Source organism: Sardina pilchardus, chromosome 11 (genome assembly GCF_963854185.1).
Source record: "Sardina pilchardus chromosome 11, fSarPil1.1, whole genome shotgun sequence".
Lineage (NCBI taxonomy): Eukaryota > Metazoa > Chordata > Actinopteri > Clupeiformes > Clupeidae > Sardina > Sardina pilchardus.
The window spans coordinates 6,732,398-6,756,761 of record NC_085004.1 but is presented as its reverse complement, the minus strand read 5'-3'; the positions used below and the strand labels follow the sequence as shown (position 1 = coordinate 6,756,761).

The 24,364-nt window shown below is 41.9% G+C and overlaps 1 protein-coding gene across 2 annotated transcripts in view; it reads right to left on the bottom strand.

Annotated features, from left to right (window-relative positions):
• lman2 (lectin, mannose-binding 2) overlaps positions 1-24,364 on the bottom strand; it is a 57,992-nt gene that overhangs the window by 22,908 nt on the left and 10,720 nt on the right. For both annotated transcript variants that reach the window (XM_062548814.1, XM_062548815.1), the window contains exon 5: positions 24,062-24,223. In XM_062548814.1, coding sequence (XP_062404798.1) covers positions 24,062-24,223 — 162 coding nt within the window. The remainder of the gene's footprint in view (positions 1-24,061; positions 24,224-24,364) is intronic.

Sequence of the window (24,364 nt, the reverse complement as noted above, 5' to 3'; positions counted from 1 at the left end):
GAGGGGGTGGGGTGGGGAGGCAGTTAATTGTCCTCAATGACGCAGTGATGTCTGTAGCCTAAGTAGCCTAGACGACTGTATGGGGGAGGGGGAATGATCGGTTTCAAATAGGCTATGTTTGCAATGGATAGTGTGTTATGTATAGACCCCGAAGCCATTTGCTTTGAGAATAACGGCTGGCTGATGAAGTTGTTGGCTGGCTAGCTGGCTCAGCCAAAACCTAAATGCTGCTGCAGCCGCCAAAGTTTTCATGACTGATAATGGCTTTAGTTGCCACTTCATGTCTACAGATGTCTATATTGCACTAGATCTCAACACACAATGTCATTGTATTGTTTTGGACAACGTTCTGCACGTTTCACTTCAATGTAGACTGCATGCGTTGTGAACAGCGCAGCAATCTCTGGAAAGGAAACGGTGGAAGTCGCAGTAATAGCCTATCGCGTTCAATGCTGTAAATCCGTCTGTTCCAGAATATTTGGTTCATATCATCAATCTTTGGTTTTGGTGTTTGTGCAACCGGGCCCTGAAGATTTAACAAAAGTCTTGAGTAGCCCTACGTAGGAAATAGGAAAGTATGTAAGGCGAGATAAAGATTAGGCTACCTTGTTTGCTTCTTTCCCCCATGTCATTTTAATTGGTCGTCAACTCACTGTGAGTCCTGTGTATCGTAGCAACGAGCACAATACTGATGTGGTGTATCCAGTGGGAAAATCTCATGTATGCCTAGTTTCTAGGCTATCGTTTATTTTTCGCGTGTGTCTCTATGATATAATTATTTTTAGATGCAAAAAGTCTAACTGGCTTAGCCAAAGTTTGTCAGATGGCGGCTCAATTTGGCTCAGAAAATTATTGGCTGGCGAAATTATTTTTTGTAAATGGTAAACAGTATTGTGATTCATCCGTTTATGTCAGATAGTTTGTTATTAAAAACCATTTACAAAAAATAATTGTTCGTCGACGTTGATATACAAATATGAATGTACGTAGGCATAGGCGCCCTACGTACATAAATTTCCGCTGATAATATTTTTACACACGTAGGCCTGCCTAATAGAACAACGTCGCATCGTTTTCAAAACTTGCATTTTACCACTGTAAATCGCCTCCATATGCCATGTAAATGAAAATAAGTTCACATATATACATATTGCACATATATAAACTATGGGCTCTATTATCAGGATCAAATGGGCATTGTCGCAAGTCACTCGCGCAAGTTTCTTTGGGGGCGGCCCTAGCGCAAAAGGCTATAATGACTGCGTGAAAAGTGAACATTGCGCTCGGCGCAAAGTGAAAAGGGGTTGTCTTAATTGAGTTAATTAGTCGTGGGTGTCTTTTGGGCGTAGCATGCAGTAAACCAATTAGATTTCACACTCTCATTCCCTTTAAAAGCCTGGCGCATTGTTCAATGGGCTGTTGGTATTATCATGGTGGAGTTACCTGGGCGTCTACTCCAGAAGAGACCGACTTGCTCGTGCGTGAGGCATGGGCGGCGCGTAATGGAGGCTTGGGAAGGCTAAGCCTTCCCAACTTTTATGCTGGGAAATTGTGAAAATAATGTACATGATGTGTGAATATTATTTTCTAACACGGATAGTTCCGGTCCTTGATGATGATTGGCTGAATCGCGTTCGATGCTGTTATAAAATCCAACACAAACATACACCTTGACCGCATTTCGTTAAATGCACTACCACAACTTGCACAAAAGTTAAAGTGGCTGCGTCTCGATGTTGCATGGCAACCATTCATATGGAGGAAATATTTATTGGCGGAAGAATGATTATCTATGAATACATCGACGTATCGTATAGTTACCGTTTTAGAAAAGCAATAAGCCACTCGAGTCCGTAGTTTAGGCTACACTGATTTTAGAACGGCTAAGGGGGTTTTTCGGCACTTGCCTACGGTCTCTCGGGGCTTATGACTTAAATAGATTATTTCAGAATGAACGCAGCAGTAGCCAGAAGCCAGTTCTCACTATTGATCATTATCCTTATTACATTTCCCTTGTGTGTGTGTATGTATTCACACCAAATTGGCATGCCATACCGTACCCACCCAATATGCACAGCATCCCATTAGCTGCCTGCCATCAGGCTATTTACAATCTTATATTTTAAGAAAAAGTCAGTCAACACGTTATCAAAATGAACTTAATGCGCTATAGAGCTATATCCACGCGCACACATTTCGTTTGAACAGGAGAGATTACGCACGCAGGCGCGCAACTAGGCTACTTGTTGTTTTCTTTTACTCCGCTATCAGCACACAATGTGAAGCTAATTCACTAACTCAATAGCCTACTCATCATGGATATCGCAAGTTCTTTTAAACAAACAAAACAGAAAGGATGGAGGATGGAGGCAGCTAGAGGAGTTATTCCAGATGAGCAATGACAAGGTAGACAGTTGTCAGAACGCTACAGCTGTTTAATGCCAGACGTTAAAGGTATGCTAGAACAAAACTAACTGAAGGTAACTTAGCCATAGGGCTGTGTAATAGTGATGCGCGGTTCAGCCCATTACCCGCGGATATCCGCGGGTTTACCCGCGGGTCGGGCGGATTTGGGTAGGCCTAATAGTTTTTTCTAAATATTGCGGGTGGGTCGGGTCAAAAAAGTAAAAATGCACATTTCTCACTTGTTAACTTCCGACATATTAGGTGGCGATGCGCCTGCAATACAGGAGGTGTGGTCGAGCGCAAAACATAATTTCTCCTAAATTCAGCACCCAATTGCGCCATGCGTGACTGACTGAAAAAGTCAATCGCGCATTCGCTACTTTATGGACATGGAGCCTAATGATCTGGGATATCGAAGGTTGTGCACAATGCGAGAACACCTCGCTTCTGTCATAGGCTACACGAATAAACAGCTGTGCTTGTTAAATGCTTGGCAGTGTTAAACGCAAAAGTAGGCTAGCCTATGAAGTTGCAAGGGGAAATATGAATGGAAACTTGTTATGAAGATGAGATTTAACACTAGCTATGTCTAGGCTGCAGATTATGAATGGTGTGGAGGAGCGCAGATTGTCAAAATGACCGATCATTGTAACCCGCTGTTGTCCTCATGTGGGCTAATTAGGCTAGGAAAGACGTTAAATGCGTTTTTTCCTTTCCGCGGGTCGGGTCGGATTTGGGTCACAATTCGAACATATTTTTGCGGATTGGGCGGGGCGGTTTGGATCTCCTGAAAAGTCGGGTTGGGGCGGGTTTTAAAAAAAGCCCACCCGCGCATCACTACTGTGTAATGTTGTCTAAATGAGCAGGTCACTGTTAGACGTTATTGTTGTATTATTGCATGTGGATGTTGTTATGCTATGTATGATACTTTTTGCTGACCAATACACGAACCTAAAACCGAGAAACGGACAAATATTATTTAATTATATTCGGGCTGCACGCTCCTGCTGATGAAAGAAGTAGGGTGTGTGCGCGCACTGTGCACTCTTCCATATCCCCAAGCCTCATGCGCTCATAAAATAGCCTTTCAGCTATGCGCGAGTGATTTCCGACTAGGTTTTTCCTGGTCAGAGGCGCACTTACTTTCTGCATCCATATATTAGCGACTGGCGAGCTTTGCGCCGGACCACACCTCTTCTCTTCACTGACACGCACGTTAGGGCGCAATATCATCTCCCATTTAGAGAACGTACATTTGCGCTGGAAAAATGAAGGATGCGCTCACAGAGAATAGTAATTATAGGTTGCGCAAGTCGCGAAAGCTCATTGCGCGGTCGGCATGATAGGGCCCTATATGTTTTATGGTAAAATATTATTCTCATGCCCGACTGACAGGAAACCCTTGCGACATCTGCTGTGAGAAAAGAGAATAGCAGCCTGGACAAACATGGCCGAAAGTGAGACAACATAGTGTTGTCACATAAGTGAGCGCAAAATAGCTCTAAACTAGCTTGTACCGTGCTTGCTTTTGATCATGAAAAAAATCTGGGTGATAAAACACGCGTATTTAGGAAAAGTCGTGAACGTAGGGTCCTGGAATTTAATCGAGTGAAAATATTTTTTTTTGTAATCACTGCGGTCAAAAGACCGCAGCCCGGCAGTTCTAGGTATATCTAGGTCAAACCTACACGGCGCTTCTAGTAATACGCATCAGCGGTCAAATGACCGGTGCTTGGCGCTTCTAGTGTTAAAACTGTGTTTTTTTTTCATCAGTTAACGTTGGTTTTTGAAAACTGATACCACAATAGCTACTGGCACGCTGGCCTCCTTTAGATTTCAGTAAATAATGTAGGTGAATGTCCGTCGCCTACAGATGGTACGGGTTGAGAATGCTCCTTTCTTTGCCGCATATCGGGAATCCCGAAGGTGCAGCATTTGTAATTAAAACTGCAACCGCAAGGGGGCAACATAAGACCGCCCTAATAACATGCAGGTTCGGCTCATGCCGGAAAAACACGATAAAACCCGAAGACACCGCGCTGGTGACAAGCGGAAAAAAGAGACATGACGCTCAGCATCTCAGATCGCAGTTGCAGAGTTTTCGAATGTTTTACAACCCAGCTGGTATCCGCCGTTCATTCCGACATATCCCCACTCTGACATTGACGTCCAATTGTCGTAGTGGAGGCATGTCTCTTTATGGAAAAGGTCCCACCACTCCGACATTTTCTGTTTTCATGGTCGCAGTGGCGGTATTTAACTTTTCTTTCAAACAACGTGCCATTTCGACATGAGGTCATTACAGTTTTTTTCAATCGTTAACAAGCGTTTGTCCATTCAGTTGACACATTTTCAAAACTCTAAACACAGTTAGCACAGCATCGGTCTTTTGTGGCCATACCATTCACACATTTCATGTTGTTTTCACACAGTATGCAGTCAGTGAATACATTTTCACTAGAGATGCACCGATTGCAATTTTTTGGCCGATTCCAATTTCAGATTTTGTATAGAATTTGACCTGCCGATACCGATTTTAGCCGATTCCGATTTAATTTCTTCTAACCACTTTACAGCACAAACAAAGAGTTATTTTCTAGCCTATATTTTCTTTAATAAATGTAATCAACTTAATAAATGGCTGGTAGAAAAATGTGAATAGACAGATTCTTCTTCAGCTGCAGTATTCCCAGTGTGGGACATTCATTTCACACATACTAATAGAAATGCACTGTAGGAACACTATTTTTTTTTCTTCTCACATCCAATATCCAACTGTAAATATCTTCAGAATACTGATAACTGGAAAGCTTGGTGTAGATAGGTGCTACATAGGCTGAGATGTTGGAAAATGACAAAAAAAATAAAAAATTTTTTGAGAAGCCTTGAAACACAGCAAATGACATGCATTCTCAGTCCACACTCTTCTCTGAACTTTCGCGATTGCTTGCGGATACTAAGGAAGTGTCCATATTTGGATGTCATAACGTCATGCAGGAGAAACACAGCTTTCCAACGACACCACGCATGATATGTTTTGTATCACGGTCGCGGTAGTTTATGATACGTTAGAATGCTAACTTTTGGCGAATTTAGAAGAACTATACAGGCGTGATCAGACAAAAGGTAATGAAATAAACCTCTAAATGTGTAAATCAGACTTACTTGTTGTAGTAGTGTGAAAGAATACATGATAAGTTGGCAAACCAAAGCAAAACTATGTTTATTCCTGCCGTGTCTCGCCTTAAGTGGAGTATAAAGGCTATGTCGCTGCTTTATAGCGCTTGTGGTTCAGCTGTGGGCACGCAATTAGCGGCAAGGACGGGCTTTGATGAGCGCTGTAACCTGAAGTAATAATGTGACAGCTTAGTAAATTCCACGCAAAGCACAGCGTTCGCTGCATAGAAAAACTCAGTATTAGCGCTTTATCCAGCCCTGACTGTTGGCCTTTGCTAGCTTCAACAAACTTTGCCAACTCAGCTGTGTGATGTTATTACAAGTAGGCTACGTGCGAGTGCATTTGACCGGCATAAAATCGGCAAGTCTCAGACTGACCGGCCAGTCGCCGGTCATGGCCGATCGATCGGTGCATCTTTAATTTTCACAATGCTTACATTTTCTTAACAGACAAACTATTAGTCCGTGAGCCAGAGGGGTTGGTCGTTACCGAAAAAGTGGCAAAGGCTACCATACCTTTTCTGAAAGCCTGGGATCTCAGCTTTTCAATGATGTATGATGGCCATCTGACAAAAGTAGCTGTTTTGAGTTATGATGCATAATGTAAACTAAGGTTGAAGAAATAATGCGTATAAATCAAGCAGAACACTGAAATATTTTATTTTGTTATGTTTGGTATCATTTTAAAGGGGAGACTCTGAGCTTTCATTTAAATCCTTTTGTGAACATTTTGGATAAGTACAGCCAACCCTGGAGCTCTTCAAACCTTTAATCACACACATTTTCCTGCCATTTCCCTGCCATCTTTTGTCTTTTAATCCTGTGGCACCTGGGAGCATCAGAGAAACAAAATTCAAACACTGAAATACTGGCATGACCCTATGGATTCAGAAAATGTATCATTTACCCATATTATCTGATTTGGAGGGGATGATTTTCCGTCTTATATCAGACATGGCGTTTTTTCAAAGACATAAACAGTAGTGTACTATTACCCTTAAGGTTAATTTGTTGATATGTCGAGTTGAAAGTCTGAGGTAAATATATTTGAAATAATAATTATTGATACAGATAATTTTGAGTTGTTATACAGTGCAACACACTGACATGAGGAGTGACACAGTCCCTCTTGCATGAGCAGGACAGAAACTCAAGTACTGCTTGTGGACCAATGGAGACATTGAACCAGTCTATGGAGAGCTGTAAAGTCACCATCTTGGTCCAGTCTAGACCACCCATGCTCAACTGGGGAAGGAACTTCAGGGTTGTTCTCGAGGCATCTTCTCAAGATAGCACCTTGATAGTTAGCTCTGAGACCGTGCTTCCTGAGAGAATCCGAGCATGGAGTTAACTGCCAGGATTCTACGCCTTTCTTTGCACAAAAAAAGTGCATACTTCATTTCATTGATGTTGGTGATTCTGGACTTGGAGCTGTACATTTAACATGTGAACTCCTTTAAGGCTGCATACAACTCAGGTGACATTGCCCAGTCTGCTCCAACCTTCTGAAAGGTCTCACAGAAGTTTTCATTCTTCTGAAAAAGTTTTAGGGCTGACACTTTACCATGGCCTGCAAATGCACTTACAGTATCGCAGCCTGTGTATACGTGTATTTTCTTGCTTATTTTTATGTAGGCTAAATTCAAAGAAAGTGGGGACCTGATATAAATTATATTTAGTGGATATGTATTAAGGACCTTTTTAACTATCTAAAAATGCTGAGAATGCTGAATAACAACTTTTTCAAAATGATCTGTATCAATAATTATTATCTAAAATATATTTACCTCAGACTTTCAACTCGACTTATCAACAAATTAGCCAAGGGTAATAGTACACTACTGTTTATGTCTTTGAAAAAACGCCATCTCTGATACAAGACTGTAAATCACCCCCTCCAAATCAGATAATATAAATGATACATTTCCTGAATCCTTAGGGTCATGCCAGTATCAGTGTTTGGATTTTGTTTCTCTGATGCTCCCAGGTGCCACAGGATTAAAAGACAAAAAATGGCAGGGAAATGGTAGGGAAATGTGTGTGATTAAAGGTTTGAAGAGCTCCAGGGTTGGCTGTACTTATCCAAAATGTTCACAAAAGGATTTAAATGAAAGCTCAGAGTCTCCCCTTTAAAATGATACCAAACATAACAAAATAAAATATTCCAGTGTTCTGCTTGATTTATACACATTATTTCTTTAACCTTAGTTTACATTATGTGTCATAACTCAAAACAGCTACTCTTGTCAGATGGCCATCATACATCATTGAAAAGCTGAGATTCCAGGCTTTCAGAAAAGGTATGGTAGCCTTTGCCACCTTTTCGGTAACGGTTTCCATAATTTGAGGCCCTGGCTCACGGTCTATATACCTCCCAACAAAATAATGGATCGTTTTTGTATTATTTTCGAATGTTAACACACAACAATTTTAACGATTTTAATTACATTACACCAATGTCCAATGATTTTAACGATTTTAATTACATTACATCGCCTCCCTACGCCTCCCTACCCTGTTAACAGGATGACAGGATGACACGTCCAAAGACATGAAGCATTCTGGACTTTTGCTCTGGGGGCACTGCTTCCGGGGGGCCTGGGCGGCGGGTCGGATCGGATTGTGTGTCCTGGTCGGGCCGTTGGTGTGTGTTCGTGCGGTGTTGTGGATGGGGTGGGGCTGGCGTGGGCCCCGTTCTCTCTGCTCGCGGATGGTGGTGGGGGGTTATTTGTGGATGGGTGGCGCCGCCTGTGGGCGGATTCTGGCTGGTTCGGGGTGCTCGGCCATGCTGCTTGGGCGCGCGGTTCAGATGTGGTGTGTGGGTTCGCCTGGGGGGGGGGGGCATTGTGGGTGGGTGGATGTTGCGTGCGTGGTGGGTGGGTGGATGTTTGCATGCGTGGTGGACGATGTGCGGGATTCTCTCTTCGGGTTTAACTGGGTAACCTATTCCGACGCACCTGTCCCCACAAAAGAGGTGTGTAAAAGCGTTTTGTAAACCCTCTATAGTATAATCATTTATATCACCATTGATATACTTATTAATACCAACCATCATGACTTACAGTAATACTAACACACTCTATTTCTCTTCCCTTTCCCCTATACCTCACCTGTGAGGTAAACCATTACCAGCCATCAACCATCTCTGTGCCTGTCCCTCATCACACCTGAAGTCACATCCCTCTGACTGCCCTACCATCGCCATTGCCTTCGCCATCCCTATGACTGTCCTACCATTGCCTGCTGTGGTTCCCTGTCCGAATCTTTGGCCCACGCATCCTAGCGACCCATCACTTTCCGAAATAACTAATGGATTACTAATGGACAATTTATTCCCTACACTGGACTATTTGAACTTTCACTGTCATTGTAACTTTCAAACTACAAATGACTTTTGTTACGACTATGTGTTTCTTGTATTGTGTGTTCCCAGTACTGTTTGTCCCTGTTCCTCTTCCGTTCCTATCTCTGCTCAGGTGCATGCGGGCAACGACCTTAATTGGCAGCACCTGGCCTGGTGATTGACTGGGAGTTAAAGGCTCCAGGATCCAGTTCCTCAAGAGAGGCTTTTTGCGTGGGGACTGCTGACTGTCTTGTTGCCTCTCATCTGGGATTTTGTCTTGTTACCTTGATTTGGACTTTAGTTATGTTGTTATTTAGTGTCTTGTGATTGTATGTCTTAATGTTAATAAATCCCACTGGTTGGGTCATTTTAAGAAGGCATTCTTGTTTTGTTCAGATTTGGGGTCAGTGGTGGATTGTTGTTCACCCCTAAAGGGCCATATTTGCGTTGGGGCCATAACACTGTAACTGACCCCAGGCAGATGGGTTGGGCCCTTGAGTCGTGGATCTGTCTGAGGTTTCTTCCTATATGTATCTCCAATTCTAGGGAGTTTTTCCTTGCCCCTGTTACTCATGGGCTCTCTTTGAATGTTTAACACTCTGTAAAGCGCCATGAGACATGTGTAATGTTTTGGCGCTCTATAAGCGAAATTAAATTGAAATTGAAATTGAAACATCCCACAATAGTTAAAACAATATTCCAAACCTTCGATACAGTATAAAAACCTCTGCTTCTGCAATGTTATCAATTCAAAAGCAATATATCTCAGCTGATAATAAACAATCGAATAATTGACACACAGATGATTTATGATGGATAAATTGGGCCAACCACAGCTGATTCCAGTCTATCTTAAGGCGTATTCACACCTGCCTTGTTTAGTTCGATTAAAACGAACTCAAGTTCGTTTCTTGCTTGGTTCGGACCTTTTTGACTGGTGTGAATACAATCACTCGAACTCTGGTGCGGACCAAACAAGCGGACCGAGACCCAGCTGAGGAGATGGTCTCGGAGCGGTTCCTATCGAACCCTGGTGCGGTTCGTTTATGATGTGAAAGCAGCCCGACTTCGATCCGACCCAGTTGCAGAAATCTACCTTTTTAGGATTTGACGAGCTCCCGTAGTTTTTGCGCATTATGGGAAATGTAGGATAGCTCCCTGACGCACAACTGCTGTAAGCAGCAGTGGCCTAACGCTTTTTTGGCAACAATAATTTGATTTTGCATCTCCTACCTGTTCCGTCTTCCGTAGGCATGCTGTTAGCATGTTGGACACACATGAGAGCTCTTCTCAGCTGTTTTGCTGCACGTCTTCGTCGTTGCAAAATTACGAGCATGATATTGTTAAACTCATGTTGCATCAAACGGTCTTGACTCTAAAGCACTTCTGCAAAGCTGTAACTGTATAAACTATATTGCTAGGATAATAACGAGTACAGTACGCAAACATAGTATTTACGTGGGCCAACTTTGACTTAGGCATCCTATTCTTCACCCCGCCTACACGTTTACCAGCCAATGGTTGAACGACCTAAGCACATGTGCTTTTGTTTATAAATTCTAGTCCGGTTGCAATTAATCACAGTGTGAAAGCGAACCGCACTAAAAAATACTTTTTTTCCTCTACTGTGTAAGTGTATTACATTGACACTTACACAGTAGAGGAGGTGATGTTTTTGGAAGCAGAAACAGAAAAAGACAAATACTGTAATGTCTGGACGAGGAAGAGTAAGAGTAAGGGGCCCAGGGAGAAGAGCAGGCCCAGTGAGAGATGCAGTGAGAGGTGCAGGAGCACTGAGAGGAGCAGGTGCAGAAATTAGACACAGTAATATTGTGCTTTTTTTGTTCACTCCCTTTTTATCTGGGCTTTTTGCTGTTGTTTTTTGTTCAGAATGCTCTTGTGTTTCATGGATATTTTGTTCACTGCAATGCTGTAAAACTCAGTTCTATCATAGTCTACTGTAAACAGTATTTATACTGCACCTCCTGTAGGCCTAGTGAACAGTAAAAAAAAAGAAAAAGAAAAAAGATTTGCTTTTTACTGGAATGCATTTGAATGTGAACATTACATCTGGACATACAGTTCCCAACCAAGAAATGTAGTGTAAAAATGCTGGATTGCATGTTTTGCATGCAAATACCTGTAAAACTGAAACATAAAAGTCTATGCAATTTTTGTAATGTCAACAGTAGCCAGTATTTTGAAACCTAGTGTACTCTGATTGACTGCATGTATCTTGTGAAGTGAAAACAAGCTTCATTCTTTGACAAAATAACTTCATTTTGAGTCAGGTTTCCAGTGTTTTGGTAAAGTTAGTGTGTGCAGAGAAATGACGAGTTAGTGTATATGTAACAAAATGTGGTGTAACAACTTGGAATGTGCTTTTGAGAGGAAAATGATCCGTTTGGCCAATTGTGTTTTGTAGGTGAGAGTCTGTGTTTAGAGTTTAGAGTCAAATGAATGGACAAACGCTTGTTAGCGATTAAAAAAAACTGTAATAGACTATTAATGTCATAACTATTAGGCTATCATTAGGCTTACTAGGCATGGCTGTAGGCAGCTATGAGGCCACTGAGATCTGGACCTCATCAGTTTTGAGAGCTGGAAATACATGTGTTTGCTAAATATCGGTATATTGTTGTGCATGTTGCGTGCGCGACTCGGGGAAGTGAAAGCAGTCCTGTATAGACATTGCAAGTTTTCATGGTGATCATCGGCGCAGCTGTATCTGATTGTGAAAGCCGATTGGAAATAGATAAGTTTAGAGCGAACGTTTCAACTATGTTTGCCATGGTGGACAAAAAACACTAAAATAAAACAATAGCCTAAATAACTGTAGTGCGTAATGGACACGGCTCTATCCTAAATAATTTTCGAGGTTCGCCATTTGGTAATATGACCTATCCTTACTGACAATAATTTAGATTGAGCACAACTAAAGTTGCACGAAGGCAAAATACAGTCCTAAGCCTATTATATATAGCCTGGCCAATTAATAGCCTATATGTAGATGTGCAAAACAAGCATTTGCGTGTGTGCTTGCCGCCGGCGAGGTGTAGCCTACAAAAATGAGCATAACATCTGATTATTAAAGTATGGCTATAGGATATAGGCTACTGGTAAGAGAAGAGCTAGTTTGAAATTCAAGTAACGTGCACTATTTGGAGCTGGCTTAACAAAGTTTCGTGCGTTAGAGATTCCTGCATGCTGCATTACCGTGACCCTTACCTTGTGGATGATTTTTTGTCATTGGAATACAGCAGGACAGGATGCCTTTTATCTAACAAACGCGAAAGCTGAGATTGTTGGAATGACTAGGCTACTCAACAAACTTGTTTTTCGTTTCTGGGAGATCTCGTTATCGTTTTGGACTGTCGGATTCTTATGCTTATTGTTTGGACTTATGGACAATGAACTTTGGGGGGTGGTTGTTAGTGCTTTACAAAGCTTTGCGTTAGTAAGCAAGTGTCAGGCCTTCAGCTCACTGCGCGATGCAGTTGCGCGCTAGGTGGCCACGAACTCATTAACTGTTTACGACACAATACAGTGTGATATGTGTTTTTCGTTTCTTAGATTTAATGCATGTTTGACATGTAAACAGGCCTTCTGCCCGTGCCTTCTTTTGCATGGGGTTGCTCGCATCCGCCCGTAACCTTATATTATGTGCGTAGTGGCAGTATACTCTTGATTATAATAAGAGGCAAATTGTTACAGGACAAACTGACTTCCCCAATGCCTCCCGCAGCACATTTCCTTTTAAAAGCATATAATATAGGATGAACAAAGTCTATGGACTTGCTATATTAAATCCAGTAGCCTAATAATTAGGCTATGTGCCACGTCCGATTTCGCAAGGCTACATTTAAAAATCGACAGCCGTCTGTAAGACTATCCATTGTAACAGCATCATGAAGAGCAATTGTCTTGTGCGATCATTCCCCCTCCCCCACACTCGTCTAACCAGTTCACTTAGACATTACCTATATGCGGCATTGAGGATGACTGCCTCCCTCCCCCCCCTCTCTCGACAGACACTTGAGCCTGACACTAATTATGTAAATGTGAAAATGTGTGTGTGAATGCTGAACCACAAATTCACATAGACATCGCAAACATAAAAAAATTTGCAAAACTGAGAACATCTTTAATTTCTTTAATATTTTTTGGAGCGATTTCTGCCTTTTCGTGATGGGATCCGGAGAGGATCACGGAGTGGGAATTGAACCCGGGACGCCGGCGTGCGGCACAGGTGCCTCAACCAGTAGCGCCACAGCTGAGGTCTTATTATTTACTCGCGCCTATGCCCCTTTGGTATGCTTTACTTTGCAGAGTAATCCTCATGAAAATGTAAGACTGGGTATTTTTCCATCCATGAATCTGATCTAAAGTTAACATTTGTAAGACGGGGGAGACGACCTCACAGCTGGACACTCCTTTGTGTTCAGGTGATCTGTTTGCATTTGACTGTCTCCATTGTGTGGAGACCACCATTTGGCCCAGGGCTCCCGGCCCCATGCCATGCACACCTTCATTTTCCCCTCTCCACGCTTCTGGGGAACTAATGCTGAAAACTGAAATGTATCTGTTTCATGACAAATGATAATGTATCTATGTTTGGTATCATTTTTAATGTCTCAATGCGAGAAGTAAGAGGGTCTCAGTGGTACAATTGTAAAATAAGTGTAAATATGTTTCCTGGTGATCTAAGCGAAAATTGCCCGTGTTTGGATGGGAAACCTCCCATTCACCTTTTGTAATGATAAAGATATACCCTGTGGAGGGCCAAGGTTTTCTGTAGCCACACAGTCTATATGTTAATTTCTAAGGTGGAACCCCGCCGATAATGCCTCCTGTCTCTGGATCGATATTTAAGAAAGAACAAGAGTGACCCTTCAGATCTTGCTTACCAAGAACTCCACCAGTGTGTTAGCCTGGCACGCCCTCCCAGTGACGCAACGCCTTCAGGCTTTTGCTGCTGGTCTGGTCAACTGCTCATTGAGAAGGATTTCTGAGTTCCCGAAATCTGCGGAACTGCCCCCTTTGGTCGAGAACCAATCAACTTTGAGCAGCTCCAACGGCTCTGGGTAGAGGCGTGTTCAAGGCAGAGGAAAGAGTGTTGTTATTGGTTTAAACTCGGCAAACCGCTTTCTGACATCTACCAGTAGCAAATCGAGGCACTGAAAGGAGGCGGTCAACCAGCGCTTGCAAGAAACCGTTTTCGCACAGGCTGTTGGTCAGACTAAAGTCTCGCAGAGCCTTTGAAAGTCGATGGTAATCAGGCTACCAGTGTGTAGCCCAAGCGAGGAGAGTCTGATTAGCAGTACTCCAAGTTGGAGTTAAGATTGGAATCTCTCTGCTTAAATTGAGTTCCACTTCTTTAGTCAATTCTACATCAGGTATGATATCTTGAATTTTACTTTAGGTTGATTGTTTTAACTCTTTATTACTTTATTATTGTCTGTACTTTTATACCTTTATTGATTACCTTTATACCTTGGTTGATTGTATTAGAAGGATTACAAATAAATGTGATGTTAATTGGTAATCGGTAATATTCTTTTCTTGAGATTGGAGTCCTAATCAAGGCATTTGTTTCATCAGATATCTTAGCAAGTGAATTCTCAGTTAAACTGCGTAACTTGTGGGGGCCAGTTATACTATTAGGAGTCACTGCGCTAATTCAGTTTTGCACCAAGCCTTGTGAGCCTCTGCGTGCTAATGCCGGCCGGCCTGATTAGCCAAACGAATAGTGGTCACTGAACTGGTAAGAGAAAACTCCACAGAGGTGCCAATAGTCAATGAACTGTAGATACATTGTTAATGATATTAGGTTGGATCTCATTGTGATTAAACAAACCGGCCTTGTAGAGAGATAAGTTTAGAAATACTTGGTATTTATTGTAGACTGATATTTCAGTCATCGGCAGTGAAGCTAATGCTTATACCATAATGGAGTCAGATGGTCAATAAATTAAACTAGTTCAACATTGGCGCACCGGGCAAAGACAGAACACGTATATATATAAGCAGGAATATATATTGTTGTATATTTTTCCAGCCTACAAAATGTAGGCTAAATGCCTACTTTCCTACATTTTTCAAAGTTAATACCTAGGCCCTCAACGAAATAGAGCTTACCATGCCTTACCAGTGCATGGCTTTGAATATTTTAACAGTTGGCAACGAATATAAGGGATTCAGTCAGTCGAGTTTATTTGATATTCGCGGCATGCACTTGAAACGCCGATCAAAAGTTCTGACATGTTAAACTGACGTTAGTCATTAATTCACCACATGATAAAATGCTGTCGTATAGCTTGACGCACAGTAGCCTACGGTAGTCTATGCCTATCTCTGAATCAACATGAACATGCATACCTAGATCTATATAAGTTGATAGACATTTATTTTGCGGAGCTAGGCCTACTAGTCGATGGTTACAATGAATCACCCTCACTGCCCTATCGCATATCTGACCATCCATTGTTACAATGTTACATAATTTGCGATCTTCTCCGTGCATGTAGCCTACGGTTATAAGTAAAGTGACAAGGCATGTATAAAAGAGATTTCTGTTGAATACATTTTATTTTCAGTTGTGAAAAGTGGTGGGGACAAAATCTGAGATAACAAAAAGTGCTGGGTACATGTAACCAGCATCCCCGGTTAAAATGAACGCATGCCTCCGTTTTAAAATAGCCTATAAACATTTCTAAGTATTCCTAGCATATAAATGTAGCCTAATGTCCATCTTGTCCATCTCTTTCGTCTTCGCCTTGACAACTATAGCCTATTCACGGAAATGCGGTCTTGTAACCGTAATGAATTAATGAATTAATCTAAGGTTGCCTAACCTTCAGGTTGAATTGAAGGCTATTTCCTTCTGATAGGCCTATTGAGGATTCCGGGCACGTCACTATTCCTCACTGTTCCCATAACAACCAGCATGTAGATATTAACGCCGCCATTTTGGGAGTCAAAAAATAGCGGAGTCCAATAGCGACACACCTGAGATTGAATCAAAGTTTGCTTCATTGAGTATTTTAAATGACCTGGTGCAAGGTGATCGACTTCCTAGACCTCAAGTAAGATACTGTGACACTGATTATTTAGTTAACACCACGTCTTGATAAACGCTTGACCATTAAAGCTTATGAGTTTGAAGATATTTTCAGGCTGGATTTATGTAGGCTATCGATAACGCTGCAGGGAACAGCTTCTATTATCGGTCCTAAACAGTGCTATTTGTTCCTCAGTCTTGAACGTGACAGGCAGTCAGCCTACATGAATAAACAAAAATATGTGCCTGTAAGGTCCTATAATTGCCTGAAAGAGTGGACGTGCTAGCAGTGCATCCAAGCTGCCTACCAGATCCTTCAGCGAACTGTTTTGACTGGCTATCATAAGCATATAAACGGGAGCTACAGTAGCCTAGGTCTATCTGGATTACATCTATTTATTTCGTTTGGCAAATTACAACGTGTTAACTACGCTACCGGTCGCTAAGATTACATCTCAGTGTTTCCCACAGATTGGAAGGCAATGTGCGGTGGTCGCCCCATGTCCGACGGGGGGGGGGGGGGGGGGGGGGTGGGGGGGTGCACCCATATTTTCATTGCATCACTTTTTTATCGCTCTCCTTTCACATAATGTAAATTATGTTTTTAACAAGATGTAAAGCTTGTCTTTATTTGAAGCACACACATTATGTAATTATTTACATTCTATATAATATACTGACATTTCTGGTATTCATAACAGCAAACTTTATGCAGATTATAGCCTACTATTCATATTACAACTCCACTTCTTAAATTCAGCTGTCTGGTTGAAGCCTCAAAATATTGTAAACAAAGTAGCAGGCTAAGCTTATCATACTCTACTGGTTGGACTGTTCAGTTTCCCCACATGTGTTTAAGTTTCAAGGTAAGCTAATACTTTTTCTCCTTGGGACAGACCCATTAAGTCTTGGAGTTGAAAATATTGGTATTGAGATGGTCAGTCAACTTGAATGCAAGAGTTTTAATCAAATACCTGCAGCATAGCCTACTAATGATGCCAACCGAATTTGACAGTAATTTAGCTAGTTCTGTGCGTCAATGCGTTCACGATTGTGAATGTTTTATTTGGATTAAATATGCATGTCGATGGCGGGTGTCCATTGAGCGCGCACGAGAGCCGGCCAAGGAGAATGAGTTTACTTCTACTGTTTGGTAATAGGGGGTATTCACACCTGCCTTGTTTAGTTCGATTAAAACGAACTCAAGTTCGTTTCTTGCTTGGTTCGGACCTTTTTGACTGGTGTGAATACAATCACTCGAACTCTAGTGCGGACCAAACAAGCGGACCGAGACCCAGCTGAGGAGGTGGTCTCGGAGCGGTTCCTATCGAACCCTGGTGCGGTTCGTTTATGGTGTGAAAGCAGACCGACCTCGATCCGACCCAGTTACAGAAATCTACCTTTTTTGGATTTGACGAGCTCCCGTAGTTTTTGCGCATTATGGGAAATGCAGGATAGCTCCGTGACGCACAACAGCTGTAAGCAGCAGTGGGCTAACGCTTTTTTGCCAACAATAATTTGATTTTGCATCTCCTACCCGTTCCGTCTTCCGTAGGCCTGCTGTTAGCATGTTGGACACACATGAGAGCTCTTCTCAGCTGTTTTGTTGCACGTCTTCGTTGTTGCAAAATTACGAGCATGATATTGTTAAACTTGCATCAAACGGTCTTGACGCTCAAGCACTTCTGCAAAGCTGTAACTGTAAACTATATTGCTAGGATAATAACGAGTACAGTACGCAAACAAAGTATTTACGTGGGCCAACTTTGACTTTGGCTTCCTATTCTTCACCCCACCTACACGTTTACCAGCCAATGGTTGAACGACCTCAGCACATGTGCTTTTGTTTATAAATTCTGGTCCGGTTGCAATTAATCACGGTGTGAAAGCGAACCGCACTAAAAAAGAAAAAAAGAAAAGAAAAATGGTCCGGACCAAATAAGTGAACTAACGGACCTTCCTGGTGTGAATACGCCTTAGTTGCACGCATAGTCTACAAAAGCTGCGGGAGAACTTTATGCTTCTACCCGAGCAGCGTCAGGTTCATCAGTGCGACCACCGACCACGCTTCCAGGGATGATCTTGTTGGTTTTCATGGAGATAGACGCGGTGTGCGCGGAGGTGATGGGCTGTGTGTGCCTGTGTGTGTGTATGAGAGAAAGACGCGTGAGTGACAGAGAGGAAGCGCAAGGAAAGGAAATTCACCTTAACGAATGCTGCGCGTTTTTCAATAGCGTTTCAATAGCGCACAATAAATAAATAAATAAAAAATAACGAAACGCAATATGTGGCGGCCGGTGCTGAATCTGTGGCGCACCGCCACAAATTTGTCTATGTGTGGGAAACACTGCATCTATTTATTTCGTTTGGCAAAATGACGACGTGTTAACTACGTGTCGCTTTGGACAAAGGCGTCTGCTAAATAACCATAACCAACCATAACCATAACTACGCTGGTCGCTAGACGCTAGTTAGCAGGAGTCATTAGTAATTAGCCCACTATGTGTTTCTAAATTAGGCATAGGCTACAATTATCTTAACTAAGTTTACAGCACACTTGGATTAACTCTGAAAGACAGAATGACGTTTACTGTCTGGATATATGAGGATTTTTCTCCATGGACAACTAGAAAGCAGGAGAGAAGAAAGATGACAGAACAGCTAGAATTGGCCGTCAGCTTAGCTGGCTAGCTTTCAAGCAAGGTAAGAACTTTTCCCTCCAGTGCTAGCAAAGGGCAGGATATTGTTAATCAGTTGTGGTTATCATTTGCCTTTAAATTGAGTGAACGTATCTATTCAAAATAAACTAAACGTTTCCCCAATCTGGAAATACGTTTTAGTTTGGTGCCACCGATTCATGAGCAGTTGTGCAATGTGTGTGTGGTCCCTGTGCAAATGAAACCGTACGAAGCTAAGCAACGATATTTACATACGATTGATTCCTGCAACTATACCCATGCAAACAGCATAGGCTGCCTAATCCTAGTTTTTGAAACGATTTAAGATGATATGATGGTGAAACGATTTAAGATGGTATGAACACAAATATCCCTTTGCATACATTTGCAAACATGCTTTGGGTAGGCCTAGACTTTAAACGTTTTTGAATTTGATCTTACAGTTCTGTCATCATTTAGCCTAGCATAGCCTAGTTTATTATTAGTATATAATACTAATAATTATATTTTAGGCCTATGCATAAATAACCTAGCTTGAAACACCCCGACATTTGCTGTCTGTAGGTATCGCAATTTGAACAGTCTTGCAACTGCAGCAATATTTTCTTTTATTTGGACTTCAGAAAGACTTTCTATTTGGAACATTTAAAAACCCATAACTTGAAAGTAGCCTAGGGTCTACGCCTTCTAACACGAAGACATTTCACCACCTTAGTGTCGAAATTGCTGCTTTTATAGCTTTGTTTAATGCTAAATTATAGGCTCTGAAAGAAAAACACTGTGCGCACGACGTTGGTATACGGCATATTTAAATGAAATCGATTGAAAAATAAAGACTTGAAGACTTAGGCTAAAGTTAATTGGGAGTGAGACCTCTAAGCTTGGACGCTATCCTTGGTGTTAAATTACAATAATGCTATTGTTGACTCCCGTCATGGTGAAACGGGGGCGAAACCTAGAATTCTCGCGTCTGTGACATCAGCTAGGAAACCTCAATTCGGTTGTTAAGTGATGATGTAATAATGGGATAATAAATAGTTTTCCGGGTCCAACGGCTTTCAAACTCACATGTTATTCTCCATAGACAGTAAAATAAACTACTATTTTCCGCTATTCTGACTAGCCTTTAAAAAAATTGTCATCTTATACGGACTTGTTGCCTCAACCTAATCAAATCCATATTTTTCGGGAAGCCTGGACGTTACCCATTCATATATCATCTGTCTGCATATCTACGGTGATTACTTTGTTAAAGTTTAGCGATTTTGTTTTAAAACCGCTAAAACGAAGGTGGTGATGACAAAGTTTACAAGTAGCAAAAGCCGTCTGGCTGCGCTAATAAACGTCTTTTCACAAAATAGCTGCTGGGTCCGTGACGTCGGACTTAACAACCGAATAGGCGATTTTCTAAAACCATTTTCATTCATTTCAACAATGGTTTATTGCAGTGGTTCTCAAACTTTTTCTTTCTTTCCCCACTTTGATCAAGGGGGCTTTCTCGAGCCCCACCTGTCCATCATCGCTCTATAGAAAGTATAGGCCTAGGTCAAGCTCAAAATTGTCATATTTATAACGTCACTTGCTAAATATACATCAGTAGGCCTAACAAATAACAGTTAGGCTACTAAAGATAAATATCAGTTCAAAAATAGAGAAAATAAAAATCTAAATCAATGACCAATAACGTCAGTTTTGTGTCATTGACAAGGTGTCAATCCTTGCTTTAAAAAAAAGCTGATTTCCAATAATACAGCAAAAGGGCCAACTATATGCTACCATTGTGTTAGAAATGAAATTCAACACTCTCATAACCTCGTTCAAAATCTTATTCAGGTCAAGCCTTGACGCGAGCGCTTCCCTGAATGAAACAGTCCGTCTGTTGCGCATCGGGCACTACCCTTTTTATCACGACGATAGCATTTCTTTTACCTGCTATCGTCTGTGCGCCAACCGAGCAAAGTCCCTCACAGTTTTCCCATTTGATGTCCTGTTCTGCCAGGTAGACTAATTGTTGAGATCAATGTTGAATAGTTCATCTGCACTGGCCCTACTTTTGGCATACTCGCAGAATAGAATATCTTCGCCCGCTGTCAAGTTAACAAAGCGGACATAAGCAATAACTAAACCACCTTTGTAACTGTCGGTGGCCTTGTCCACTTGCAAGGCAAAACATGAGTGTTTGCGTTTGTCAAGCAGTTGTTCTTCGAGATCGCAGAACAGCAATTGTGTCGTCGGACAGATAGCCAAGACATCCTTCAATTTTACTGCGCTCGTCTCGAACATAAACGTTTTTTTTTTTTTTTGTTTCCGCTGCAATTAAAATTCCGACATCAATCATTTTTTTCGGACTATGGTTCCAGGACAGACTAACATTTTCATCTGGTCAATGATAGGCCTACAAGAGTCTAGATTACCTTGTTTGTGTTTGTTTTGTGAGATGGAGGTGCATTCTTGTAATTATCAATAAAGGAAGGCACAGGCTACAGATTAAAAAGAAATCTCCGGTTTTTCACGTCAGCTCGCGCCCCACCTGGCATGTCTCTGCGCCCCACTAGTGGGGCGCGCCCCACAGTTTGAGAAACGCTGGTTTATTGAAACGTTGTTTGATTAATTTCGCCAGTCATCACCTTCATTTTAATGATTAAATGAGATTAAAGGAGTCGACTATTGACGGATATGCGGTATTCATCATTAAATGCAGTTGAAATGCGGGTTGAAACTTTCTGACACCTGGTGGTTGTTTGGGTACATTGCCTTAGCCTCGAAAAAAATTGTCTTGACAGCCTACGGGATCTCTTCGGGAGTCCCGCGGCAAAAGGTGCATTCTCAACCCGTACCCACTGAATATTAACCTTGCATGCGAAATACAGGGTTGCCAACTTCAGGTGTTTGGCGCCAGGCAGTTCTGATAGACATTCGATATTATTCTAGGGGGCCATATACAATAACATTCCAAGACAGAAACTGAAAAGCAATACTGTGCATTAGCTCTCAATGGTTGTGCAAACATCCACGATGTAGAGTGTGCTTGACATATCATACATTGCTGTTTAGATTTTGAGCGCGCTCATTGACAAGGAAAGGCATTTGCATAGCTACAGTCGGGAACACCCACTGGCGTGCTTCTTCTGGGCAACTTGGCGTTTTCACCTCTGTGTGTAAACGCAAATGTTTTTTTGACCGGTATCGTTAAAGGTGTGAAAGCGGTGAAGACAAAAACGCCCAGCGTTGTCATGTAAACGGGGCCTTAGTCTGACCTTTTTCCAATTTGTAGTAAAACTACATAACATTTTTGAATGTTCATTTTACTTATATGGAGCCAACACTGTTGTTTTCAAGGTTCAAACTTCAAAAGTCTTGGTTCGATATATTAAAAGTGAGTTTCTTTTACCTTTGACCTTTGAAAATTGTTTTTTAAATAGTAGTGTTTACACTGAATTATAATAAAAAGTAATTTCATTACATCCACTTTACTCTCATATAATTATTGTGGAGCAGCGTTTCTCAAACTGTGGGGCGCGCCCCACTAGTGGGGCGCAGAGACATGCCAGGTGGGGCGCGAGCTGACGTGAAAAACCGGAGATTTCTTTTTAATCTGTAGCCTGTGCCTTCCTTTATTGATAATTACAAGAATGCACCTCCATCTCACAAAACAAACACAAACAAGGTAATCTAGACTCTTGTAGGCCTATCATTGACCAGATGAAAATGTTAGTCTGTCCTGGAACCATAGTCCGAAAAAAATGATTGATGTCGGAATTTTAATTGCAGCGGAAACAAAAAAAAAAAAAACGTTTATGTTCGAGACGAGCGCAGTAAAATTGAAGGATGTCTTGGCTATCTGTCCGACGACACAATTGCTATTCTGCGATCTCGAAGAACAACTGCTTGACAAACGCAAACACTCATGTTTTGCCTTGCAAGTGGACAAGGCCACCGACAGTTACAAAGGTGGTTTAGTTATTGCTTATGTCCGCTTTGTTAACTTGACAGCGGGCGAAGATATTCTATTCTGCGAGTATGCCAAAAGTAGGGCCAGTGCAGATGAACTATTCAACATTGATCTCAACAATTAGTCTACCTGGCAGAACAGGACATCAAATGGGAAAACTGTGAGGGACTTTGCTCGGTTGGCGCACAGACGATAGCAGGTAAAAGAAATGCTATCGTCGTGATAAAAAGGGTAGTGCCCGATGCGCAACAGACGGACTGTTTCATTCAGGGAAGCGCTCGCGTCAAGGCTTGACCTGAATAAGATTTTGAACGAGGTTATGAGAGTGTTGAATTTCATTTCTAACACAATGGTAGCATATAGTTGGCCCTTTTGCTGTATTATTGGAAATCAGCTTTTTTTTTAAGCAAGGATTGACACCTTGTCAATGACACAAAACTGACGTTATTGGTCATTGATTTAGATTTTTATTTTCTCTATTTTTGAACTGATATTTATCTTTAGTAGCCTAACTGTTATTTGTTAGGCCTACTGATGTATATTTAGCAAGTGACGTTATAAATATGACAATTTTGAGCTTGACCTAGGCCTATACTTTCTATAGAGCGATGATGGACAGGTGGGGCTCGAGAAAGCCCCCTTGATCAAAGTGGGGAATGAAAGAAAAAGTTTGAGAACCACTGTTGTGGAGGACCTCTAGAATATAACCATATGTGCCACTTTTGCATAGATGATTTTAGTTGAAAAACTTGAAAATCTCAAGGTATAGAGATTGAGAATGTGACGTAAAACGCAACGCATTTTGGGAATCGGTGGCCCAAAACTTAAGTTGTTTTACTGACGTGCGGGAACCACGAAGTGCAGTTGTCGAAATGCCGTTTACCTGCTGTGTTATAAAATTCAATAGAGTAACATGAAGCTTATCTTTTATCGTTTTCCAACGTGGAAAAATAATAGTACACGCCATGTTTCAGAGGAGACAAAAAGGCGAGGAATGGCATGGATAGCATCAGTAAGGAAGCGCAAGATTATGTTCTGTTTTTCACACAATTTTTTATCATTATTATCATGCCAGATCATAGACCCAGAACACTAGTTTACATGGGCTGGCATCGGGCGAGCCAAACATACCCATAATTCTTTGTGTTTTGATGAAGTTGGTCACATGTCTTAGCGATCTCTATAGCTGAATGCCTTAAAGTGCCTGAAAAGGCCCCAGACCTCCAAGTGTTAAGTTAGGTCTTTGTCGATTCCTTAACAGGGCTCTAGTGCAGGCCTGTATACCTGTATGCAGCATTAGCTTTTATATATATATATTTCCTATGATCTATCAAATGTGCATTAGAATTACTAATGTGGGCACCAGTATCACTGTTCTGATAATAATCAATCATTACATTTCATGAGCGCACAGACTAGACGTGAGCACAGCAGCGTTCTCCTACCGTCAGCCGTCCTTTGGAGTAGCGGATGGCCAGGTACGTGTCGTGATCCTTGTTGCGGATTTCAGCGGAACATCCTCCCAGCTCAGTGGGGCGGCCATCTTTGCCGTGGTCATAGGCCACAGTGCCATTGCTCACCATGGCGGAGATGAAGGGAAACGAACGCTGAGTAGACAAAGGGGAGAGAAGTCAGAGCAGGAAGTGGCAGACTAGCCAGGTGGCCCAGATCACAGAAGATCTCTAGTCAACCAGCAGGGTGGCCCAGATCACAGCGGATGTCCAGTCAATCGATTCAAGCCTGGCCAA